The sequence below is a fragment of the Stenella coeruleoalba genome (assembly GCF_951394435.1).
Source record: "Stenella coeruleoalba genome assembly, chromosome: 11".
NCBI classification, from domain to species: Eukaryota; Metazoa; Chordata; class Mammalia; order Artiodactyla; family Delphinidae; genus Stenella; species Stenella coeruleoalba.
This window is the reverse complement of record NC_137157.1, coordinates 17010170-17032612: the sequence shown is the minus strand read 5'-3', so window position 1 is coordinate 17032612 and position 22443 is coordinate 17010170. Positions and strand designations below refer to the sequence as shown.

The 22443-nt window shown below is 45.2% G+C and overlaps 1 protein-coding gene across 7 annotated transcripts in view; it reads right to left on the bottom strand.

Annotated features, from left to right (window-relative positions):
- APPL2 (adaptor protein, phosphotyrosine interacting with PH domain and leucine zipper 2) overlaps positions 1–22443 on the bottom strand; it is a 58944-nt gene that overhangs the window by 5229 nt on the left and 31272 nt on the right. For 5 of the 7 annotated variants that reach the window (XM_079936179.1, XM_079936180.1, XM_079936181.1 and 2 more), the window contains 12 exons: positions 21346–21387; positions 21171–21229; positions 19922–20068; positions 16496–16578; positions 12699–12857; positions 11072–11260; positions 9903–9945; positions 9764–9820; positions 9575–9663; positions 4285–4440; positions 4070–4122; positions 2251–2425 (listed from right to left, as the gene is read on the bottom strand). In XM_079936179.1, coding sequence (XP_079792305.1) covers positions 2251–2425; positions 4070–4122; positions 4285–4440; positions 9575–9663; positions 9764–9820; positions 9903–9945; positions 11072–11260; positions 12699–12857; positions 16496–16578; positions 19922–20068; positions 21171–21229; positions 21346–21387 — 1252 coding nt within the window. Of the gene's footprint in view, positions 1–2250; positions 2426–4069; positions 4123–4284; positions 4441–9574; positions 9664–9763; positions 9821–9902; positions 9946–11071; positions 11261–12698; positions 12858–16495; positions 16579–19921; positions 20069–21170; positions 21230–21345; positions 21654–21877; positions 22161–22443 lie in introns of those variants that run through there. The other 2 variants (XM_079936182.1, XM_079936177.1) reach the window with 2 other exon arrangements.

Genomic DNA, 22443 nt, shown 5'->3' with positions numbered 1-22443 from the left:
GACTTCTAAATTGTCTCAAAACATGAATTCCCATACAAGGATATGTATGGTAAAATTACCATTATTGATATTTAACACATCACAACGTTGTACAACCATCAGCACTATCTAGTTCCAGAACACCTTCAGCACCTCAAAAGGAAATTCCATCCCTGTTACAGCATCGCTTCCCATTCAACTTTCTTCTCAGCCCTTGGCAGCTTCTCACCGATCTGCTTTGTCTCTATAGATCTGCCTGTTCTAGATATTTCATATAAATGACCGTACAATATGTGGCTTTTTGTGTCTGTCTTTCAATTAGCATAATGTTTTAAAGGCTCATCCATGTTGTAATATGTACCAGTACTTCATTCCTTTTTAAGGCTGAAAAATATCCCACTGTATGTATATACCACATTTTATCTATTCATCTTTTGATGGACGTTTGGATTATTTCTACCTTTTGGCTACTGCGAATAGTATTATTATATGAACACTTGTTTTCAATTCTTTTGGGTATCTACCCAGGAATGGAATTCTATGTTTAAGTTATAGAGGAACTGCCAGATTATTTCCCACAGTGGCTGAACAATGTTATATGCCCACCAGCAATGGGTTCCAATTTCTCCACATCCTTGCTAACACCTGTTACTTTCTTTAAAAAAAAAAAAAATCCATAGCCATCCTAGTGGGTGTGAAGTGGTTCTGGATTTGATTTGCATGCCCTAGTGACTCGTGACACTGAGCATCTTTCCATGTGCTTGTCGGCCAATTATATATCTTCGGAGGAATGTCAACTCAAGTAGACATTCTTCCATTTCTTACCTGGGTTCTTTCTTTGTTGATTTGTGAGCGTTCTTTATACTGGGTACTATACCTTTATTAGATAAATGATTTGCAGATGTTTTCTCCCATTCTGTGGGTTGTCTTTGCACTTTTTGGGATAGTGTTGTTTGATGTACTATGGTTTTTCACATTGCTTTTACATATATTTACTCTGATCTTTTTGGTGGTGATTTTAAGAAAGATTATCATAAGCTTTGTAGCTTATGAAAGCTTTCAATGCCTATGAAAGGTCCAGGACATACTTAGAGAAAATCTTTAAATAAATATAAGGCTTTATTCATAAGAACCTCATTCTCAGTAAAAGGTTTATAACAAATGAAAAGGACTGATTTTAATAAATGGAAGAAACTATATTCTGATTTTTGCCAAACTGCTCATTAACTTTTTTGAAACTATCATTTATTACTTTCTGTGCGCCCATCACAGCTGTAAGTGTTTTACATGAATTAACTCACTTATTCCTCATGACAATACTATGGGGTGTGGATATGGTTGTTTTCATTTTATAGCTGAAGAAACCGAGGCACAAAGGTTAAGTAACTTTCTCAAGTTCATACAGCTAATAAATGCCAAAGTCAGGAATAAGGCTCTAAAGCAGTGCTGCTCTGCTGTCCCACAGAAATTTAGTGTCAGCCTCATATGTAATTTAAAAATTTCTAGCAGCCACATCAAAAAAAGTGAAAACAGCTGAAATTAATACACTTTAATAAGTTGAAAATATTACCAGCTAGGTGCATTATTAATTTAAAAATTACTTTGCATTCTTTTTTTGGGGGGATAGGATAGTATGAGATCTTAAATGTTTGGCATGTGTTTTACACTTAAAACACTTCTCAATTCAGATGAGTTAGGTTTCAAGTGTTACATGCAGCTACAGTATTGTACAGCGCAGGTCTTAATGCCCATGGCAGCCACAGCTTGACTGTCATTTGCCATCATTCATATGGATCTTATTACTTGAAACCACAAATCATGTAGCTAACATGACTTGGCTTCTTTATTTTCAGCCCAACAAACATTAATCAGATTTTCCTTGTGGTGGTCTAGTTATCTCAGGCAGGCTCATGTTCTGTCTTCATAGTTTTTAATTTTTATAAATAGTACTCTCAGAGATGGAAGAGAAAAAACAAAAACACTTCCACTTGCAACCTCTGAGATACAGAGAGTAACTCTTGAGTGATGGCATCTTTACGCCCAACAGGGTAGAATTCACTCACCACTAAAGATACCAGTTGCTAAAAATATCAGCTCATATCTTTAAGGGCACTTCGTCTAGCCAATGTATCTTATAAAACCAAAATGTAAAAAACAGCAGAAACATGAGTAGCATCTTTACTTACTATGAACATTCTCGATGGTTAAACGTGCTTTCAAAGGGGAATCAGTCAAAGCTGTAAGAAAATCTGAAAACGAAACTGAATGTACCTCAGAGCTTGACTGGTGACCATCAGATGGGATTCTGTCATACGGAAGATGTTATGAATAGCCCGAGCAGCCAATACTTGTCTCATCGCTTCGTAAATCACTTCAGTAGTGTTGTCTGTTTTAACTGCCATTGATCCCAAAAACCGAACTATAAACATCTGTTGCAAAAGAGAATCTGCAAGAGAGCATTTTCTGCTCAGGATCATTTCACTTCCTGCCTGTCGATGCGCATACCAGAAGCACATGTGCTGGTCTGAGAACAGGCTGAAGACCTAGGGTTTGCCTTGCTTTCTGGAGGGCTTTCTACCAAAACTCCTGAATACTCTGCTTTTATATAAGCCACAAATTGCCAAAGCTCTGAATCTCCTATTGTCCATATTTTGTCTGTTTGGAACTATTCATTAGACTAGAAAAGCACCTCTTTTTCTTCATCTATAAAATGAAACCACATGAACATCCTTCTAGCATGAAAACTCTAGGTTGACTACACGTAAGTGGCAGTATATGCATCTTACTTTTTCTCTGAAAATAAGAGCTTTTCCACTAGACAATAGAAAACTCATTCATTACTTTGGCCCGCTGTAAAGTCCTCTTACAGAAGAAAATGTATTTGAAGAAATAAGACCTGATGTTGGGTTTCATTCAAATCATGCACATCATTTATTACTGAAGGGCAGTGATGACGTTCCATAAACTAATGGAGAATGCAGAACTATCAGCTTATTTGATGCTAATGAGCTGGCAGTATTGGCTTCTTGATAATGGCACGTAACCTGACAAACTGAGTAACAGCAGCCACACCTGGAAGATCATGAAGAAGGTTTAAAAGATCCTTTTTTTTTTTTTTTTTTCTGTAAGAACAGTAATTCACTTATCCACCATTTGAAACTAAGAAGGCTACTTTTTCTTCACTTGTTCTCCCTATGAGTATCCTTGCCCCTAAAAAATAAGGGTTAAAAAAACTTATCAGGAAAATATAACTGATATGTTGTAAATGGTTACTCCCATATGAAGCTCGTTTTTACAAGTTAGAAAGTTTTTTATGTAGACAGTTAAGAAACTGGACTGTGTGAGAAGTCAGCTAGATAGTCAGATTTGATGCAGAGCCTATTAACATCATTTTTTCTTTTTTTACCTAAAGCTGTAAGGAATGCCAGTTCTCAAGTCCTACTTTTAAATTTAAATAAGTGGCATTTCATTCTAATGACATTCTCAGGCTTCAGTCAAGGGCTGTGTTAAAATGAGGTCTTGCCCGCACTTCTAAATTGCCTTGGCTGGGAAGTGTAGCTCTTGGGAGTAGCAGGTTTTGGTCAGCTCTACTGAGTATGTTCTTATGTACCTTGTAAGAATGTAAATCAAACACCAAAAATCAGAATCTGAATTTGAACAAATTAAATACCATATTTTTTTCATGTCATCTTCAAATTTAAGAATGAGTTATTTGTGTTTTTGGTTTTCTAAAATGAAATAGCAAGTCTGTGACTCACCCAGATTTTATCCTCTTGGACTTTGTTTTGCAGTAATGTTATAGCAAATTTAGATTTGGCAGCATTTCTCTGCAGGAGCTACAAAAAGGGCATGGATGTGGCTGATGGTACGACAGCTGCAGGAAATCTGTCAGCCTCCCCTTAGTGTTTATGCCAGGATGGTCCTAACTGCATGTGTCCTAGTGAGTCTGCAGAGAACACACATCTGTGGATCATAATTTCAATTCATATTTCAAGTCAAAGCTCTTTAGAACATGACTTCACATCTTATTTCAATGGCCCTGGTCATTTTGTGCCGGGGAAAGAATAAGAACACAGAACTAGCCACTTACCTTCTGTTTCTGGAAACGTCTCATCCTCAGTTTCACCAAAAGGGTTGATACGCCTAGGGGAATAGCCAGAGTCAAACATCCTGACAGTTTCAGCTAAAGGGACACGTGACACTTGAACTCTAAGTCAGAAGGTGATAGTCTCTGGAGGTGGGTAGGGACACGAGATGTTAAATTTATTTTCAGTTCTCCCAGAGATGAACCCCCTTAGCCCATACCTGCTCCCTCTGTTCTGATCAAGGAATTCTGTAGCAGGAAGTACAATGTCAAACTGAATAGGTGTTCCAGGTGCAATTAGTTGTTCAGCTTCAGGTATGACTGCTGCTTTGGGAACGATCTTGTCATTTTCCACCTCTGAATTTTTCATGTTCTGGCTGGAGTACAAAATAGGAAAAAAAATTTTTTTTTTAAATCCCTTTTAACCTTAAGCTTTTACAATCAAATGAATACTTGTTGAATGCCGATGTAACTTTTACAAGTAGATAAGGGAGAAGATTTAACCCACTCTACCAATAAATCTTCGTAAAATGTCATTTACGTCCATGGTTAAAATCCCTCAGATCTCCACATTACCTATAGCTTGTTCTGGTGCACAGCATTCTGCATTGTTAAGACTACTTATTATATTACCTGTTAATTTCCTGTTTGTATCTTTCTCTCGTTGAGACAGGTTTTTGAGGGTGGGAGCTATATAGCTAAATCATATTTATTACTTGGTACGTAGTAGGTACTCAAAACCGTTAGCTGAATGAATAATACATCTTGGCCTAGCATTCAACCACCTGGCTGTCCTTTCTCCTGAAGGTCTCCCTCTCCCCTCCCTTAATGCATCCTCCACTAGAGCTACACCAAACACGCACGTGCTTCTCATTTCCAGCTCCATCGCAGGTCTGCTGCTCACTCACTCTCTCCTGCACTTCAAACACCAGCTCAAATCGCCACTCATCCGCTAGGCCTTTCAAGCCAGCCTGACCCTCTCCTTCCTCTGCAGTCCTGTGGTTCTTCTCAGTAAGCCACGAGGACAGTCTTGGATCTCTATGTGCCTCCTGAGCTTAGCACTGTGCCCACATGTACCGTTTTGAGACTGTGGCACGTAAAAGGAGAGCACGGTCTGTAGTAATTAATGTGCCTCCATGTTTCTCTTCCAGTGTCAGAATGCTGTAATTTAACCTTTCATGTTTATAATCTTTTCTCCCCAGCTAGAGTGTAAAAACCTTTGAGGGGCAAATCGTGTAAAAGTATTTTGATTTCTTACATTGTTTGAACCATAAGAAGACTCTCAATATCTTTCCATTCATTTGATATTTTGTATATCAGTATTGCAAATTTCTCAAGTATGTCAATAAGTAAATAGGTTGTATGGGGCTTCCCTGGTGGCACAGTGGTTGGGAATCCGCCTGGCAACGCAGGGGACATGGGTTCGAGCCCTGGTCCAGGAGGATCCCACATGCCGCAGAGTGGCTGAGCCCGTGTGCCACAACTACTGAGCCTGCACTCTAGAGCCTACGAGCCACGACTACTGAGCCCACGTGCTGCAACTGCTGAAGCCCGTGCGCCTAGAGCCTGTGCTCCACAACAAGAGAGGCTACTGCAACAAGAAGCCGGCACACCACAACGAAGAGTAGACCCCGCTCGCCACAACCAGAGAAAGCCCATGCGCGGCGGCGAAGACCCAATGCAGCCAAAATAAATAAATAAATAAATTAAAAACAAATAGGTTGTATGGAACTGTTATAGCATCAGCTGACGAATGAGCATAATGAATGGAAAATGGATACAAGCACAATAGACAGAATGGTAGACGGTCACTGCAAGGAGAGATGCTTAGTTTTAACCTCCGTTATTAACAGAAAAGGAAACCGAGGCCTCTAGAGAAGTTGAGTGGTAATCCTGAAGGCACTCAGTTACCTGGGGTCAGCTAGATTAAGAACTGAGGTCTCCTCACTGCCAGCACAGCGCTCTCCCACAGTGTCACACTGCCTCAGTAACCAAAATCAATCACATCTGCTCTATGGTCCAGTCTTTAAGAGAGGAGTATGACACAGTAAGTGAAGCACTGCAGGAAGGGGTGAGTAGAAGCTTCAAGGGAAGGAAGCGAGTCCCAAGATTTTGGCTCCCTAGTGGGATGAGGGGAGACCACACAAGGAAGACAGGACGGGGCCGGGCTGTTAACACCATCGGGTGAGGTCTAACTTGACTCTGCATGTAGGCGGCCACTGAAGACTCTTTGAACAGAGGAGTGAAATGGTAGAAATTAAAGCATCACGTGTGCTCTGCATGTCACCAACTCGAATGGACACTTTGGGATCATCATCCCGTTTGATCTCCCGAAGCATCTAACATAACTGACCTCTCCTCCGTGAGATTCTCCTTCTTGGTTTGTGCTGATGCCACACGTTATAGGTTTTCCTCCTACTCTTCTGCTGTTCCTGCAGTGTTTTTTGCAGGCTCCTCCTCTAATCCACATGTTGGAGCTCTTTAGACTTCTGTCCCAGGCTCCACTTCCCTCCCTCTACACTCTCCCTAGCTGACCTCTTCTACCACCACATCCGTGCTGATGGGCTCCCAATTCAGACTCAGCCCAGACATTTTCTTTGCCCTCCAGACATATATCAGTTGACTACTTGACAATTCACTGGAATGTCTCACAAGCCTCTCAAACTTCTGTCATAAACCGAACTCCTGATACTGACTACCAACTCCTCATGTCTTCATGGTGGTGTCATATCGCCACCAACTGCCAAGGTGTTCAACCCAGACTGTGGTCATCCTTTGTTTGTTCCTTTCTTTCCACTCCGCATCTCACATAACAAACGTCCTACAGATTCTGCCTTCAAAGTAAGTCCCCAATCCACCTACTTTTCATCTCCTCTGCCATGATCCGTTTAAGACACCATCGTGTTCTCCTGGACTATTGCTACAGACTCCTCACTGGACACCTGCTTGCCCAGCTCTGCCTTGTGTGTCCTCCACAGCAGCCAGAGCTGACCGTGGAAAATGTAAAGTGGATCATCTCTCTTTCTCTCACTCTCTCACACACACACCCCTACCTCTAAAACCCTTCCAGAGCTCCCCAAACCCCTGCCCTGACTTCCTTCATGATCTGTCCCTACCCCCCTCCCTCCCAACCTCATCTTGCTCTATGACCTCCCTCTGCCGACCACTGTCTAGTTACAGTGATCTCCTTTCAGTTCCTGAAAGACACCAAGCTCTTCTCTGCCATTCAGCCTCCACAGCTGGGATCAGGAATGCACTGCCTCTGGCTCTTTGCAAGAGAGGCTACTTCTCATCTCTTACTTCTCAATTTAATTATCTCTACAGACAGGCCCTAAATAGGTCTTCTCCTTATTCTCCACGACAGCACCCTCATCTTTAACATAATAGTGCTTTCCTGTATTTTAACTATTTGTTTACCTTTTGCCTGTCTTCTCCTACAAGTCTGTAAGTTTCACGATCTAGCTCAGCGCCTGGAAACATACATCTGTTGAACAGCTGGATTAAGTGAATGAATATTACATATAAGTAACCACAGAACGAGGGAAGGCCACGTAGGAAATCTGCTTGGAAGTGAACGGCAGTTTGTTCCCAAGAACAGAGTTTCTCTGCTTCATTCTCCCACTGTCATCAAAACACCTCTTTATTCCTAATGAGCTGACCCTAAGAGAGATGCTAGCCCGGCCCTCCACTGCTCTGGGGCCATCATCTGGCAGCCACATCTGTCACCCTTCCGATCTTTGCATTGATTCAGCTGTCTGGCTACAGTCATTTTTTTTTCCTAGGGATTCTTCTGTATCCCTTCTATGGGTTCCTTTCTAAGCATGTGATTTACTTATTCTATTGTAGAACAGAGGAGAAAAATCAGTTACTGAATAAATAAATCTGAGCTGCAGACTGTTTTTTTAGAAAACCAATCACACCTTCTGATTACACCCCAGAAAGACAGCATTTTAGAGCTGGAAGAGGCCTTGGAGGTGGTCTGATTTCTCTCATCTTATATCACAAAGTTGAGGAGACAGAGGCCCAGAGTGCTGACGACCCACTCAAGGACATCGAGCTGTGTTCAGAGCTGTTATTAAGACCATGTCTCCTAACTCCAAGTCTAGCGCAGGGTTCTCCACTATGTCCCTCTAACACTCGTGTGGCTTTACAGAGAGAAGACAGACACATTTAGCCAGTACAATGCTCACAGGTTAGCCCCACTGGCCGGATCTGTATTTCCATTTCCATTTATAAAGTGCTTTCCTTAAAGCTGCACTTAGTAAACATGCTACTTTTGTGTAAACTGTTACCCTTAAATTATGGCACTGGAGTGTTCTCAGACTTGTTGCCCCGTCCCCATTTTTATTCCCTTTGCTCAGGTTCTCATGTTCTGTTTCACAGCTACTATCACAGGGACATCCCGTGGGGCCTCGCTGCCCTCCCTTCTCCCGCCCCACCCGCTCTCTCCCAGAAGGTGCCGCCCAGCAGTCTTTCCAGCCGGTTCTGACTACGCCTCCCCTCTTGTCAAAGCCTGCAGTTCTGTTCCCCTGCCTGTGGCTCCTCAGCAGGGCACCTAGTTCTTTCACCATCGGACTCAGCCTATTCTCTGCTTTCTCTCGGGCTGTTCCTCCTGGCGTCCCAGGGCTGGGTGTGCGAGCGCTAGCTCCACACTGCACCGCACTGAGACCCTGGGAAGTTACTCAACCACTCTGAGCTTTCTGACAACTTTCTTCTGGAGTCATCAGACAGTATCTGTAAAACATGTAATGGGATTCTTTCTACCATGCCACTAAAGATGGAGGCCTAATACAGTCATGATTTCAACTTGCCCTGTGATGCCATGCTTTCATTAGCATAACAGATAATACAGCCTTCTATTATTTAATCAAATGGAAACTCCCATTAAGATGGCATTCCTGGAATAAATCCTAAAGCAGTATTCAAAACAAGAGGAAAGCTGTATGTGTGAAAATGCTCACTATAAACAACAAGAGCAAACAAAGGAAGGGGAAGCAAACTAAATATTCACATAGTCAATAATAATAAATGATGGATAGTGTGTAAAGGAACAATTACGAAAAATGTGAAAATATGAAAAATATATATGTGAAATAAATGCACATATGATAAGGCCTGCACCATAACATGGACACATAAAAGGTGATTTTCTTCCTTATTTAAAAAAAATTTTGTTTTGGTTTCGTGATTTTGTTGATGCTGATACGAAATGTGGGGAGAACTCCTGACTAGCAGGATACTCAGTGCATGTCCTATGTGCTCAGGCTGCAGCTGCATGGTCCAGGGGAAGGAGGTGGACATTGAAAGCAGACAGCTTTGAATTCTGACTCGGCCCCTCACTTGTGGTGTGAACATGGGCAAAGTATTTACCCTTTCCTGGTCAGAGTTACTGCTTCTGTACAACAGGGCTGAACACCACAGTGCTGTAAAGATGAAATTCCTAGTACAGATGAAACCCCTAATACACAGTTTGGCTCCACGAAAGCTAGTTTTTTTCTGTCCTTTAGTTACCTGGGGCAAGGGCTTTCTTGTTTTTTTGCAAAACTTGTAATTGGAGTCACTGCTTGCAGAGCCGTCTGATTCAACTTGATGGCGACTGCCTAAAAATCCAGAGGAAGACAGGCTCAGTTCCAAGAGGTGGACGCTTACCTTTCACATTGAGAAAAGAGCTGAGACGCATGTAGGGCAGCTGTGAATTACCTCTGGGTTGTCAGTCAGGTAGATCTGTCTGGAGATGTTGTTTATTGCACATATCCACTGTAGATGACATTAAAACAAGTGCTGAATCCCAAAGTCACCCACTATACCAGAACAGAAGTGAAGCAAACAAAACCTTTACCTCTTCGTTTTCCTTTCTGCTTTCCGCCTGGAGGATTATTCCCCTGAAATAAAGTACATCTAAGTAAGTGCTTCCTGGACCTCAGTGACTGAATATCTGCATGCAGCGGGCCAGGAATAAGACACAAACAATTCTGCTCTACTTCTGCGAAGGCGTCACTCTTAAAGGGACTCCACACCTGCCAGTCCCTCTGTTCCTCATCTCATCTGTGGGAGGTGGGGAACATGGACTTTATCCCTATTTCTTATCTGAGGGAACCAAGGCCCAGAGGAGTTAAGTAACTGCCTGGGACTGTGACTAGAATCCAGAAGCTTCGTTCCCAGGTCATTTACCATCACCCAGAGAGGAAGGATGATGTCTAAAAATGCTCTGCCATTCTGGGAGAAGAGATGGTCTACATCATACCAACGCTGCCCCCCCCTCAAGAATGTGCTATTGTTCAAATAAAATCTCAACTCAGAAGCCCAACAGAGAAAGCAAACGCAAGCAGAGCAGCTCTGAGAACGGGGCCACTCCTCTCCCTCAAGCAGGTGAAGCCTGGAGCACTTCATGGGGCTCCAAACTCCTTGGAGCAGTTTGAAACCACTGCTCTAAGTGAGAGGGGGTCCCCCTGGGATGGGATCTACTGTGATGACACACAGCTGCCATTCTGCAAACATGGCCTCTCCCGGGCCCAAGGTGCACGGCAGATGTGGGGACAGAGTGCTGAAGAATAACTCTGCTGCAGCGGCATGTCCTGTTCACATCTCCTGTGTCAGCTGGGGAAGCGGACTCCTCAGGCAGGCACCCACTCTCCCCGTCAGCCCCCAGACCCCGTGATGTGGACACAAAGGCCTGTCTAGAACAGACGAGGAGCGGCTATGGCCCCACCCCTCTCTGAGTCTCCGCTGACAAACAGCTCCTATCGCCGTCTTACACGTGGAGGTCACCTCTTCTCCATAGCCACAGACAAATCCTCTCTGGGACCTCTTAGATAAGGCAGGCTGGATTCCATATGGTCATGTGTGCTTGCTTAAAGAGGACATAAAACCACCCTCCCGAAAGGTCAACACCACCCAGAACGGGGCCTCCCCTGTGGAGGGCTGGCACAGAGGAGTGACCTAGGAGGCCCTTGGCAGAAGTGGGGTCACTGCACCTGTTTCCTCCCACATAAAACCCGTGTGGCCTACGCTTTTCCATTGGGAGTGGTGATCTGGAAGCAGTATCGTCGGTCTTCACAGTCCACCGCCATCACTGAGCAGTTGTCCAGGTCCTGGATCAAGCCTCCAGCCACGGCGCCCCTGGGCTGACACATGAGATTCCCGCCTTGGGTGAAGAAGTAGAGTCTCTCCCAGGTGGTGGTGACCAGCCCTGTTTTACTGTAAGAATTGTGTTGTGAAAAGCTCGTTAGTCCTAGGAAGCATAAGAGGCACCTCAGTCTTGCTGCCTCTTTATGGGTATTGGTAGCATTTTAGAAATAATGTGTTGCTTTACATTAAAGCAAAACTTCTCTGAAAAGAATTCAAGTGCAAAGAGTAGCAGGAGAGGCACAGGTTAGCTTGAATGAGCTGGGAGCTGATGGGCTCTGCTCAGACGGGAAAGGCTGGTCCACAGCCAACTCCAGGGTGGGGGCAGGGGGCGCCCACCCCCACTGCAGCCAGTCTCTGGCTTCTAAAGCCAGGATCTGGAAACAGAATTAGTCCATCACCATCGGGAACTGAAAACCTGGAAGATCATTTCTCTAAGACACAGAGCTGAACTGCTCTAAGTCTAGTTAGAGTGACCAGGGTTACCCCGGCCACAGCGCACACCCCAGAATCCTGGGCACTTTATACCAGATTGGGTTCTGCTCCAGCTACATGTTTTGCTTCTTCTGTGGGCTGTTTACAAGAGAAAAATCTAGTTCCTGGCAAATAAAACCAGAACCTTGTGGAGTTTTCTATCTGTACAGAACTAAAGGAGACCTCTGGCTTGTGATCTCAACGCGCTTTACAGACCTCTGAAAGGCAATTCCTCTTCACACATCCTCCACTTGGGGGATGTCAAATGTATTTATTTGATTCGGTATTTACTGAGTAGCGACCATGTATGGGGCACTAGGTTTCCTGCCTCAATAATGGTAACAGCTAACATTTGAGTACTTATACCTGCTAGGAATTACCTCACTCAATCTTTGAGACAACTTTATGAAGTAGGTGCAATCTTCAGCTCTATTTTACAGATGAAATGCCGGGGCAGCGGGGCCCAGCTGGGCCAGGATGTCTGACCAAAGTCAGAGCTCACCACCACACCTGACAACAACCCCACCTGCTCTCAGACACAGTCAAACCTGGGCACCTCTTTAATTCACAGTGAACATCTGAAACCTGAGGGTTAAACATGGGGTTCAGTCTATATGAACCTAGATGATTCTGGAAGCTTCCTGGCCCTCAGGCTCTGGCCTCAGTGCTGCATCACCGGCACACTGCTCTCACCCATCAGGGGGTCTGGGGAAGGGTCTCAATGGTCTAGGATGGTGACAGTTAAGAGCAGTCTATGTCAAACGGCCACGGTGACCAGGGAGGGGCGGCCTGTGGTGTCTTGGGAGTCTACGCACTGACTGGGTTCTTACTCACACGACTGTTTCAAGCCCCATCTCTCAGTGCAGTTTGGGACCTGGGCCCAGACACTTCCTATGTCCCAGGCAGGAGGGGCGCTGTGGCGGGAGCTATAACCCAACCTCACACCCCCGCCCTCTGATGGGGCGCTTAACAGGTGCTTTTTAGCCACTCCCAGGGAACACAGATTTTAGAAAAGGAGGCAGGCATGAACTCTCACTTTCTAAGGTTAAGGTAACCAGCCTTCTGGATGAGGTTCCTGTTGATCTGGGGTGCAGCCACATCGAAATCTGGAGTGTAAACAGCTTCCTCAAGAGAAAGTAATTCTTGCTGGGATGCCTGCATCTTCTCCGCTTCCGCTTCCAGCTCCACCTGGATGCTTGAGACAGAAGGTTTCAGGTCAGTCACTTGTCACAGCAGATGGTGGAGCCTCCCCATGGCTTCCTGCCTCACACAGGGGGGCACGACACTCCACCTCCGAGGCTCTGAAAGCTGGAGATCACAGGGACTCCGGTCTGTGCTACCAAATTGTTTATATGACTGTTGTTTTCAAACAGAGCATAACGAATACCACTGGACGATGCCTGAACCCAGCTAAATAATTTCTCTGTTGACACAGTGGTATCCAGTCTCAGACTTGTCGATGCAAGTTTTAGAAGATGAACCCATCCTCAGGAGCCGCGTGTGCTGGCAGCCTGTGAAAGAGCCAGAAAGGCAAGAAGGAAATGGCAGTCATTTGTGGCCCCCACCCCCAGGTTTAGGCAGGAATGGTGGGGACGGCCACTGGAGACCGGAAGGTGACCAGGAGGTGGTACCAAGGCGCGACAGCAAAGCCAAGAGCAATGCTTTTCCTTATATGAGAGCCTCACAACTGCCCTGAGGCGGTGCAGGCTGGCCGGCCCGTCTGCCCATGGTCTGAGGCGTGGAAAAGCTGGAAGCTTTAGCTTGAAATAAGCAGCTGCCCTTTCTCCCCATAACGTGAGGCCTCAACAGCTACCCCACCCAGGGGTGACAGCCTGGGTGACAGTCCTAAACATAGTCTGCCAAAATGCGCCCTCCATCCGAGAAAACAAACTCTAGAGGCGTTGTTCCACTTCTCCACTGTGTAAAGGAGGTAGGACTGAATTCCGATGTTGAAATCGGGAGGCACCCTAGGGGCTAGGGAGTCTAGTGTTTTACAGAGTGAGCTCCTCAGCATTTCCTTTCAAAAGTGTTCTGTAGGTGAGTGAGATTGGGCTTGTGTGTTCCAGATGCTCCTCTTAGAGGTTCACAGTGTATACCACCTGTATCCTGTTTAATGCGACCCTAAGGCAAGCCGTCAGTCCAAGTTAATTTTGGCTATTTTGATGTTTGAATGGAACAATCTGGGGCTCCACCAACAAACTTCATTAGTTTAACAGGGTTGTCATTGCCAAGGCTGAGAATGGAATGGGAAAAAAGAAGTTAAGCTGTACAGAGGTGGACGGAGGGAGCCAGAAGTATACAGAACCGCTTAGGTCCTTCAGCTTTTGTGAGGAGCCTCTTTGAAGATCTGATGAAAGGTAAGGATTGTCTCCCCCAGAAAAGCCCTCATGTGAACCAACGTGACACCATGCACACAACTCCAGGGAGTTTTTAGTAACTGTACCCCCTCTGCTCCCTGATCCATACAGGGAGGCTCAAAAACTGAGCTAGGGCTTCCCTGGTGGCGCAGTGGTTGAGAGTCCGCCTGCCGATGCAGGGGATGTGGGTTCGTGCCCCGGTCCGGGAAGATCCCACATGCCGCGGAGCGGCTGGGCCCGTGAGCCATGGCCGCCGAACCTGGGCGTCCGGAGCCTGTGCTCCGCAACGGGAGAGGCCACAGCAGGGAGAGGCCCGCGTACCGAAAAAAAAACAAAAAAAAACAAAAAACTCTGAGCTAATCCAAGCCTCCCAGAACTCAAAGAACAGGGTAGAAAAGTGACTCCCTTCAACTGTTCCCTTCGAAGATTTTTATTTTAAATCATGTTTCATTTAATTAAAAAAAAGTGCGTGTGTGTGTGTGTGTGTGTGTGTGTGTGTGTGTGTGTGAAGGAGCCAAGAAAAAAGCCTGAAGTGTATCACTGTGAAGTAGGGACTGAAAGAAAAGCCCCTGGAACTGTGGGGTGGTGTGAAATGCCACCCATCTGGGTTTAGGCTGGGTTCTGAGTCCTCTCACACCCTGACGCAGTGAGACCAGGCATCCACCTCCCGGGGAAGGACTGCAGAGCCCAGAGCCACCACTAGACGTTGTTCCTTGGCCACTCGGGCTGGCTGGCTGCTGATGCCCAGCAATGTGGCAGCAAGACCCCACCTAGTGGCACAGGCGCAGCAGTATTTATCTACTCACCAGGGTACAACGTAAGGGATAAGAAAACTAGAATTCTTAGCTGAATGCTTCAGCCGTTTGAACCAGGAGGTTCCTGTGCTCCCAGGTTCCACTGGGAGCTCTGCCTGCTGCCCCTGTAACAAGATGTGCCTGGTCAGGCAGCAGAAGCACGACTCACAGAACTAGACCCGGCCCTCGGGAGCAGGCTGTGTGGCCGGGGCTTTCAACGCCAGTCACAGAACTGTGGAAACAGCCGGTGCTGCACTTTGGTGGCCTAGTAACGGCTAAGAGAGACACTGACAAGGAGAGAGGACACAGGCTGCAGGATGCGTGGAAAGATACACACTGCAGCATCTCGGAAACGGGCATGAATGTCCTGCCACCAGTTAATAAAAAAATCTAGTACATGAAAAGAATCTGAAGCACAGGTAGTTCTCTCAGAAACAAAAACCATGGGATTCTGAGAGTTAAGGAAGGTAAGAGAAAGACAGTGAGAGACAAGGGAGAGAGGGTTTTTAAATGACAATTTAATAGGCTCCCTTCTCTCACTTTCTCCTAACCCTCCAGGGGCTAACAATCAAATTAAAAGGCAGGAAACGGAGCTCGGATTTCACAAATTGCCTTCTAGCATAATTATAAATCTAACCTGCATCCAACGATCAGGAAGAAAACAGCTCAGGGACTTTCAGGAAGGAATATATGCTTTCCTAAACCACAGCTCTCCCCTCGTGCCTGTACGATGCTCAGCACTGGTCTTCCTTGGGATTCATTCTCTATCTTCAGCATTTTACGGAAACTTCTGTCTAAATAAATTTACTGCTTGGCCTCCTTAAGGTATTTTGAAATGCAACATCCTCAAGAAAATGAACAACTTTCTCTTCATTTTTCCACACAAAATCCTATACTTATACTTGTTTTGTATATTTACCTATCAACTACACACGTATATACAGAGAGACGTTATTTCTATACTCCAGGAATCATGAGGAGTACTCAAGGAACCACACGTCTGCGCTGTTAATGAAATAAGCCTGGTGCTGGCAGCGCCTGGGCGCCTCCCGCGAGCTCAGTACCGCAGACGCTGATGACAGGAAGCAAGAAGACTCAGGGCAGCCCCAGCCTTAATTAAACGTGGGCAGGACAGTCTGCAGAGATGACACTGTATTTGTTAAAAATAAACATTTGCAAGGCTGAACTGCAGTTTGTTAAATTAATTCAAAAAAAGGCTTAAGGCCTTATTTATCTATTATAAATCAATGTGATGTTAAGTTTCCTGAAAAGTTGCAGCACTTCTGGCCGCTAACCCCATTAGCTCTCAAAGAAAAAAGCAAGCATCTCTTCTAAACTGGACTCATAGGCTTATAGCATGTGAAATGTGAATATTAACAAAAGGAGATCCTAAGAATAGGAACTTGGACTTAATGGGAAAGTACTCCTGCGGACATTATAATCTTTTATTTAGTCTTTTAATGTAGTAGATAGGACTCTGGCTCCACACGGGTCAAGAACTGCAGAAATCATGACTTTTCAACCACACCAAGAGCAGCAGCTAAGAGGAGGGCGCTGTTCTGAGCGTTCATGGAGTGGAGGGGGCAGGGGGCTCTCTGGGGCCCTCCCCCCACCTCCCAGAGAGACTGATTCAGCAGGAGAGGCAAAAGGCACACGAGATGCAAACCGGAGCGCAGCATTACCTTTGAACCATGTCTGCAACGGAGGCTAAGAAGCTGTCCATACTTTGGGAAAACATCTCTGCTCCCTTCTTAAAAAAGTTAATCTGAAAGATATAATTATGATATTCTGAAAATTGTCTAAGAAAGGTGATCGATGAATTCATGACATGTGAGACTAACAGCACAGGGGCAGCAGACACTGGCTGGCCCCGCCTCACGCACTTGCTGCCTCTCTGCTGAGCCCCACCTCACTGGCTGAGATTGACTCCCAAAGCCCCTGGTGTATCTGTAGAGGGAGGAGGGTGAAGCCTCCTAACTTGCTGCAAGGCAGTAAAGACCAGGGATAATATAAGTGCTTGGTACATACCACCTCATCCATAATTACTACTGATAATTATTTTGATATTATCATCAGCAGCCTTTTTCCTGTGTGAATTCTAGACAGTAAACGGTTTCTTGAGGGCAAGGATTAGGTCTTGTTCACCTTTGCATCTCCAGGGGCTAAACTGGTGACCAGTGACATGCACAGCACCAGCAAGGAGCAGACAAGCAGCGTGCGGCTCTCAGTGAAGTGAAGGCCACCACCGACTGCCCCTGCTCATCGAGCCACGTGCGGCTCTGAACACAGGCTGTGTGGATGGCGGTTTGGCTGCGATCTTGCAGAGGGAAGACCGGGCAGAAGATCCTTAAAAGGCTCTTCCAACCCAGACATCAACTTCAAAGTGACTGTGTATGAGAAGGACACAGCAGGACTGCACAGGTGCTGGACACGGGGGACAAGGCCCCTGCTGCTCCCCAGCATTCTGATCTGGAAGCAGCCCTGGCCCTGGGTGGTGGGCATGGAGATCGACCTCTCACCTCTAGAAGGCTAGTAGGTGTCATCAGCACAGTCTGACTCCTTACACCTGGCTCCCCAGACACCCTGGGGAAGTATGTACACCAAGGTACTTAGTTTTCACAGTACAGAAACACGATGATCATGATTATCCTAATGCAAGGTATACCTGCAGGGAGATGTTCTGGCCCCATGATCTTTGAACCATACAGAGATCAACACTGTAAATGCCATCCTGAGTCCCTGAAATGTTGAATATCAAGGTCTGTTAAACAAGCATTCTACATTTCTAAGTGCACAACATCAAGGTGGCTTTTTCTCTCCTTCCCCTCCCTGAACTCCTTGGAATTTATACTCTAAGTCCATGTCTTAGCTCCTCTACTACTCTGTAAATGCCTAGGGCAGGGGCTCATGCAATCCCTAAAAAAAACCTGATGAATGAACGGATGAAGGAAGGGATACGACACTGGCTTCTACAGCCACATTATGTAGTACTTACCCTGTAAATATGACACTAGGGTTCATTTTTGTGTTCTCATGAACCTGTACACAGATAACAAAACCTCAGTTTGTATGAAGGCCTGAGGAATGAATCATGGTCTAACTGGAAACCTCTTTAATGAGGGCCACGGAAGGAAGAAATGGAGTCAAACCACCTCCACTAAGGTGGGTGGTGCTGAGAAGTCTCGTTCAGTGCAACATCATCCAAAGACCTAAGTTCATGGCCCTTTGTGAACAGCAGGAAGTACTATGGTCATATGACCATCAACTGACAAAGTAGATGCTCAATGGGCATTGGTTAAAGAGGGCTGATGAGGCAGTAGGACAGCAAATGCTTTAGAATCATCCCAAAGATTCATGGTGTCAGACAACAACCTGGTCTTTAGGAAGGAACTATAGTTTTCATCAGGATTAAAAAGTCTGCAGGGTGAGATTTTTATTTGGTCTTCTGTCTTGAAATCTGCATACTTTTCATATGAAAAATGAAACATGCCATCCTCGGTCCTCAGAAATGCTGCTGCCACCACCCAACAACGACGGTGTGCTCTGTTCTGACTTCCTAGGCACGGGGGCTACACTGGTGCTAATGCACCCAATGTCTTGTCCTCCCCACTGTGTCCAGGCTGGGAGAGGTGATGGAGTCCTTGGCCATGGAAGCGAGTGAAACCAGCCAGGATCAAACCCATCCTTTAGGACTTGTGAAGACCCTCCTCTGAACAACCAAGCTCCCTAAGCACTGATCCATCAGGCCTGGAGCAGTTCATCCTTCTGAGATGCTGAGTCCAGGTCCCTCCCTGACTCAGGGTCTCCAACTGAGCAGGAATTACTGCTTCAAAGGCAAGAAATGTCAATCAGGGAGGACAGATGTGAAAGGAGGTATTAATCACAGAGAGCAAAGGAGTACTGGCATTCTCTAACAAAGCAAGGACATCGGCAGGGGCACAGGTGCAACAGGAGAGGGGAGGGTGACAGAGAGTGAGCGAGTATACACGTGTGGACACAGTGCCCATTATGAGGAAGCAGGGGAAGCTCCCAAGGATTTGCTGAGGACTGAAGCCCACAGCTGCACAGTGCTAGTTTTTGGTTTAATCCAGCTTTACTCAGCTGACACAGAAAGATTTTATTGCTCTAGTTAAACACTACCTCTAAAGACACCAAGCTGACCTTAGTGTCCCTATCACTCAACAATAAAATAACCATATGAAGAAGACAGACAGCTGAGCTTAGATGTTTAAAGATCCTCTCTTGTTCTCCTTTTCCCTGAATGAAACTGTATTCTTTTGTAATATATGTATTTTTAAAATGTATTAAAAAAAATAGATGCTCACATGTGGGTTTTTTTAAGTTGCTTTTTTTCTTCTCAACATTTTGCTTCCTCACATTCCTTTCTGTTCCTAGATTGTCAACTGAGAGAAGGTTCCCAGCTGTGTTTCTCACATGCCCAAGTCAACCTAAGTGGGGTCAACCTAAGTGGGGCTAAAGCAGGGCAGGGATGGAGGGTGAGGGCTAGTGCCGCACGGTCAAGGGCCCATCCCAAAACTGGAGCCTCCCTGCAAACAAACGTTCAGTAGCCCACGAAATGGGAGGAAGCAGCCAGATAAATATTCTACAGAGACTTCACCAGGCAATGGCAACATTTCCCCACGCCCCAGATGCCCAGGTGCCAGCAATAACCTCAGCAACGTATCTTTAAAGAACAGCCCAGCTGAGGGTGACCCTTACCACACCGAGCAGCAAAGGATCGTGCGGAGTCCTGGGTTGTAGGCCTAGCTCCACCAACCTGGGAGGCAGCTGCTTCTCAGGAAACTGGACCAGGCCTGGCTTTCATCTGAATCCGACACAAAGGGTCATGCCAGCTCCTCCCCATAAGAGTCTTGAGATCAAAGCCATCATTTCCTGCACGTATAGCCTAGTAAGTCCAACTAATGATGACCCAGCCCCTCTGGAAGCTCTCCAAGTGCTGAATCTCAGAAATTTCTAGGGAGGCTGTGCACCTGTGTTTCTTTCTCTGATGATGCCTCAGTATCTCCTAAGGGCTACATCAGCAGAATGCTATGCTGTTCTCCACAGCTGGCTTAGGTCTGACGCCTCAGGGAAAGGGATCACCCTACCTGTCCGTGGGCAAAGCCTAGCATGGGCTCCATCATGGCCACTCGCTTTCTGTACTGCAGCGCGTTGAGAGCACAGTAGTACTGAAGGGATGAAAGATGCTGTTTCCGCCGGGCAGCTGCCACCTCCTTTACAATTTCAGTCTTCACCTGGTTAAAAGGGGAAAGGAAAACAAACATCAAGTTGTCCAAAGCAAGTGGCAATTCTGTAAGAGCATGCAACTTCAAAACATGTTTGTTTATTCATTAGAACAATTTTTGTGACAAATAAAAAACAGATGAGATTCCACCTCAAGTTTTTAAAAATTCCAAATTAAAAATACCAAATTAATGGCATCTCAGTGTTTGTGAGGCTGCACTGGGGTGAAGACAATACTTTCTGCTGGTAGCACTACAAAGAGCTACAATCCTTTAGGAAAACAATATGGCAGCGTGCATTCGAAGCCGTAACTATTTTGGTTCACTCATAAGATTGTACTCTCAGGAAATCATGGAACAGAAGTAAAAGCTATATGCCTGAAAATATTCGATATTATCTATAGCAGCTAAAAAGCTAGAGAGCATGAGTTAAAAAATCAGAGTCAACATTCAGGGCAAGGAGTTCAAGTGCCCAAGTATATGTGAGTCAGATAACCATATGAGCTATCAAGCTTAAGTTAGAATCATTATGTGATTATCATTTTACAATGGTTCCAAGTTGACATTTAATAAACCAGTTTGAAAAAAGCTAGAACAGAGAAGAAGTCTACTTATGAGATTTGGAATAAATATTTTAAAAATCCAGGGACTTCCCTGGTGGCAGAGTGGTTAAGAATCTGCCTGCCAATGCAGGGGACACAGATTCGATCCCTGGTCCGGGAAGATCCCACATGCCACGGAGCAACTAAGCTCGTGTGCCACAACTACTGAGCCTGTGCCCCAGAGACCGCAAGCCACAACTACTGAGCCTGCGTGCTGCAATTACTGAAGCCTGTACGCCTAAAGCCCATACTCCACAAAAAGAGAAGCCACCACAATGAGAAGCCCATGCACCACAACCAAGAGTAGCCCCTGCTCGCCGCAACTAAAGAAAGCCCATGCGCAGCACCGAAGACCCAACGCAACCAAAAATAAATATATTATTTTTTTAAATCCATGTACAGGAGAAAAAAAAGAATTCATCAGGACACCCTCAATGCCACAAATTCACAATAGGGAAACATAAAAGAAGCTTAAGTAAATGAAGTGAAAAATGGAAGGTAGGTATTCGTACCTTTTCATTCTCCTTTTTTTTAGGAAGCCTGCTATATTTTGCCATTGACAGGTCATGCTCTAAAAATAAAGAGATATTTTAGCACCTAGATGGGCTGAAAGGCAAGAACATTCATTCAGCATCTCCTCCCACAGACATACTAAACTCACATACCAAGAACAGAGAAGATGCTTACCATTGCTGGCGAGTCCAAAAAGATCCTTTAAAGTGCTTACTTCTGAACAAGAGAAAAGAAACATCTTAAAGCAAAGAAAAATAAAATATGCTAACCTGGAGCTCTGTGCTTTCCCAAGAAAATAAAGGTATGTGCGTGGAAGGGGGAACCTCCGCCAGCACCCTCGGGTCCTGGTGCCTGGGGATGCTTGTTTTAATGAAAGAAATCTGAAGCAATCTAGTATACTGTACTTGCGACAAGCCAACACCAATAAATATTACTCCATGTGGGTGCCACACCCATCATGCACAAAGACGGCTTAACAAAGTCTAAGACCAAAAAAACAAAAAGTTAGTGAGAGCAATGACTGTCCAAGGTTAAAAATTTAAAACCACAGAGATATTTAAAAGGAAGTGACACTTTCTTCGATTCTAAAACAATCCATTTTTACTTTGTCAAACAGAGCAAAGCATTTTTCACATCTTCTACATTGTTTTTCGATCTGTTTCAAAACTGCCTCCAGCTTTTAAATTTCTCTTCACATTTTTCTTACTCTTTCTGATAGGGGGCTGCTTTCTGCCTTTCTCTTCTTTAATTTTTCATTTCTTTCTCATCTTCTACTTCCTGATGGAGCAGTTTTAGAGTTTCTTCCTCATCAATTTTAAATAGCTTCCTAAATAACTCTTGTATTCTCTTCATTCAGATTATGTACTTATATTGGTGGGTAAATGAAAAAGGCAACAAAATGTAAAATAAAACACCACTCCCACTACTGGGCATATACCCCGAGAAAACCATAATTCAAAAAGAGTCTTGGGGCTTCCCTGGTGGCGCAATGGTTGGGAGTCCGCCTGCCGATGTGGGGGACGTGGGTTCGTGCCCCGGTCCGGGAGAATCCCACATGCTGTGGAGCGGCTGGGCCCGTGAGCCATGGCCGCTGAGCCTGTGCTCTGCAACGGGAGGGGCCACAGTGGTGAGAGGCCCACGTACAGCAAAAAAAAAAAACCCCAAAAACCCAAAAAAACCCAAAAAGAGTCATGTACCACATGTTCACTGCAGCTCTATTTACAATAGCCAGGACATGGAAGCAACCTAAGTGTCCATCGACACATGAATGGA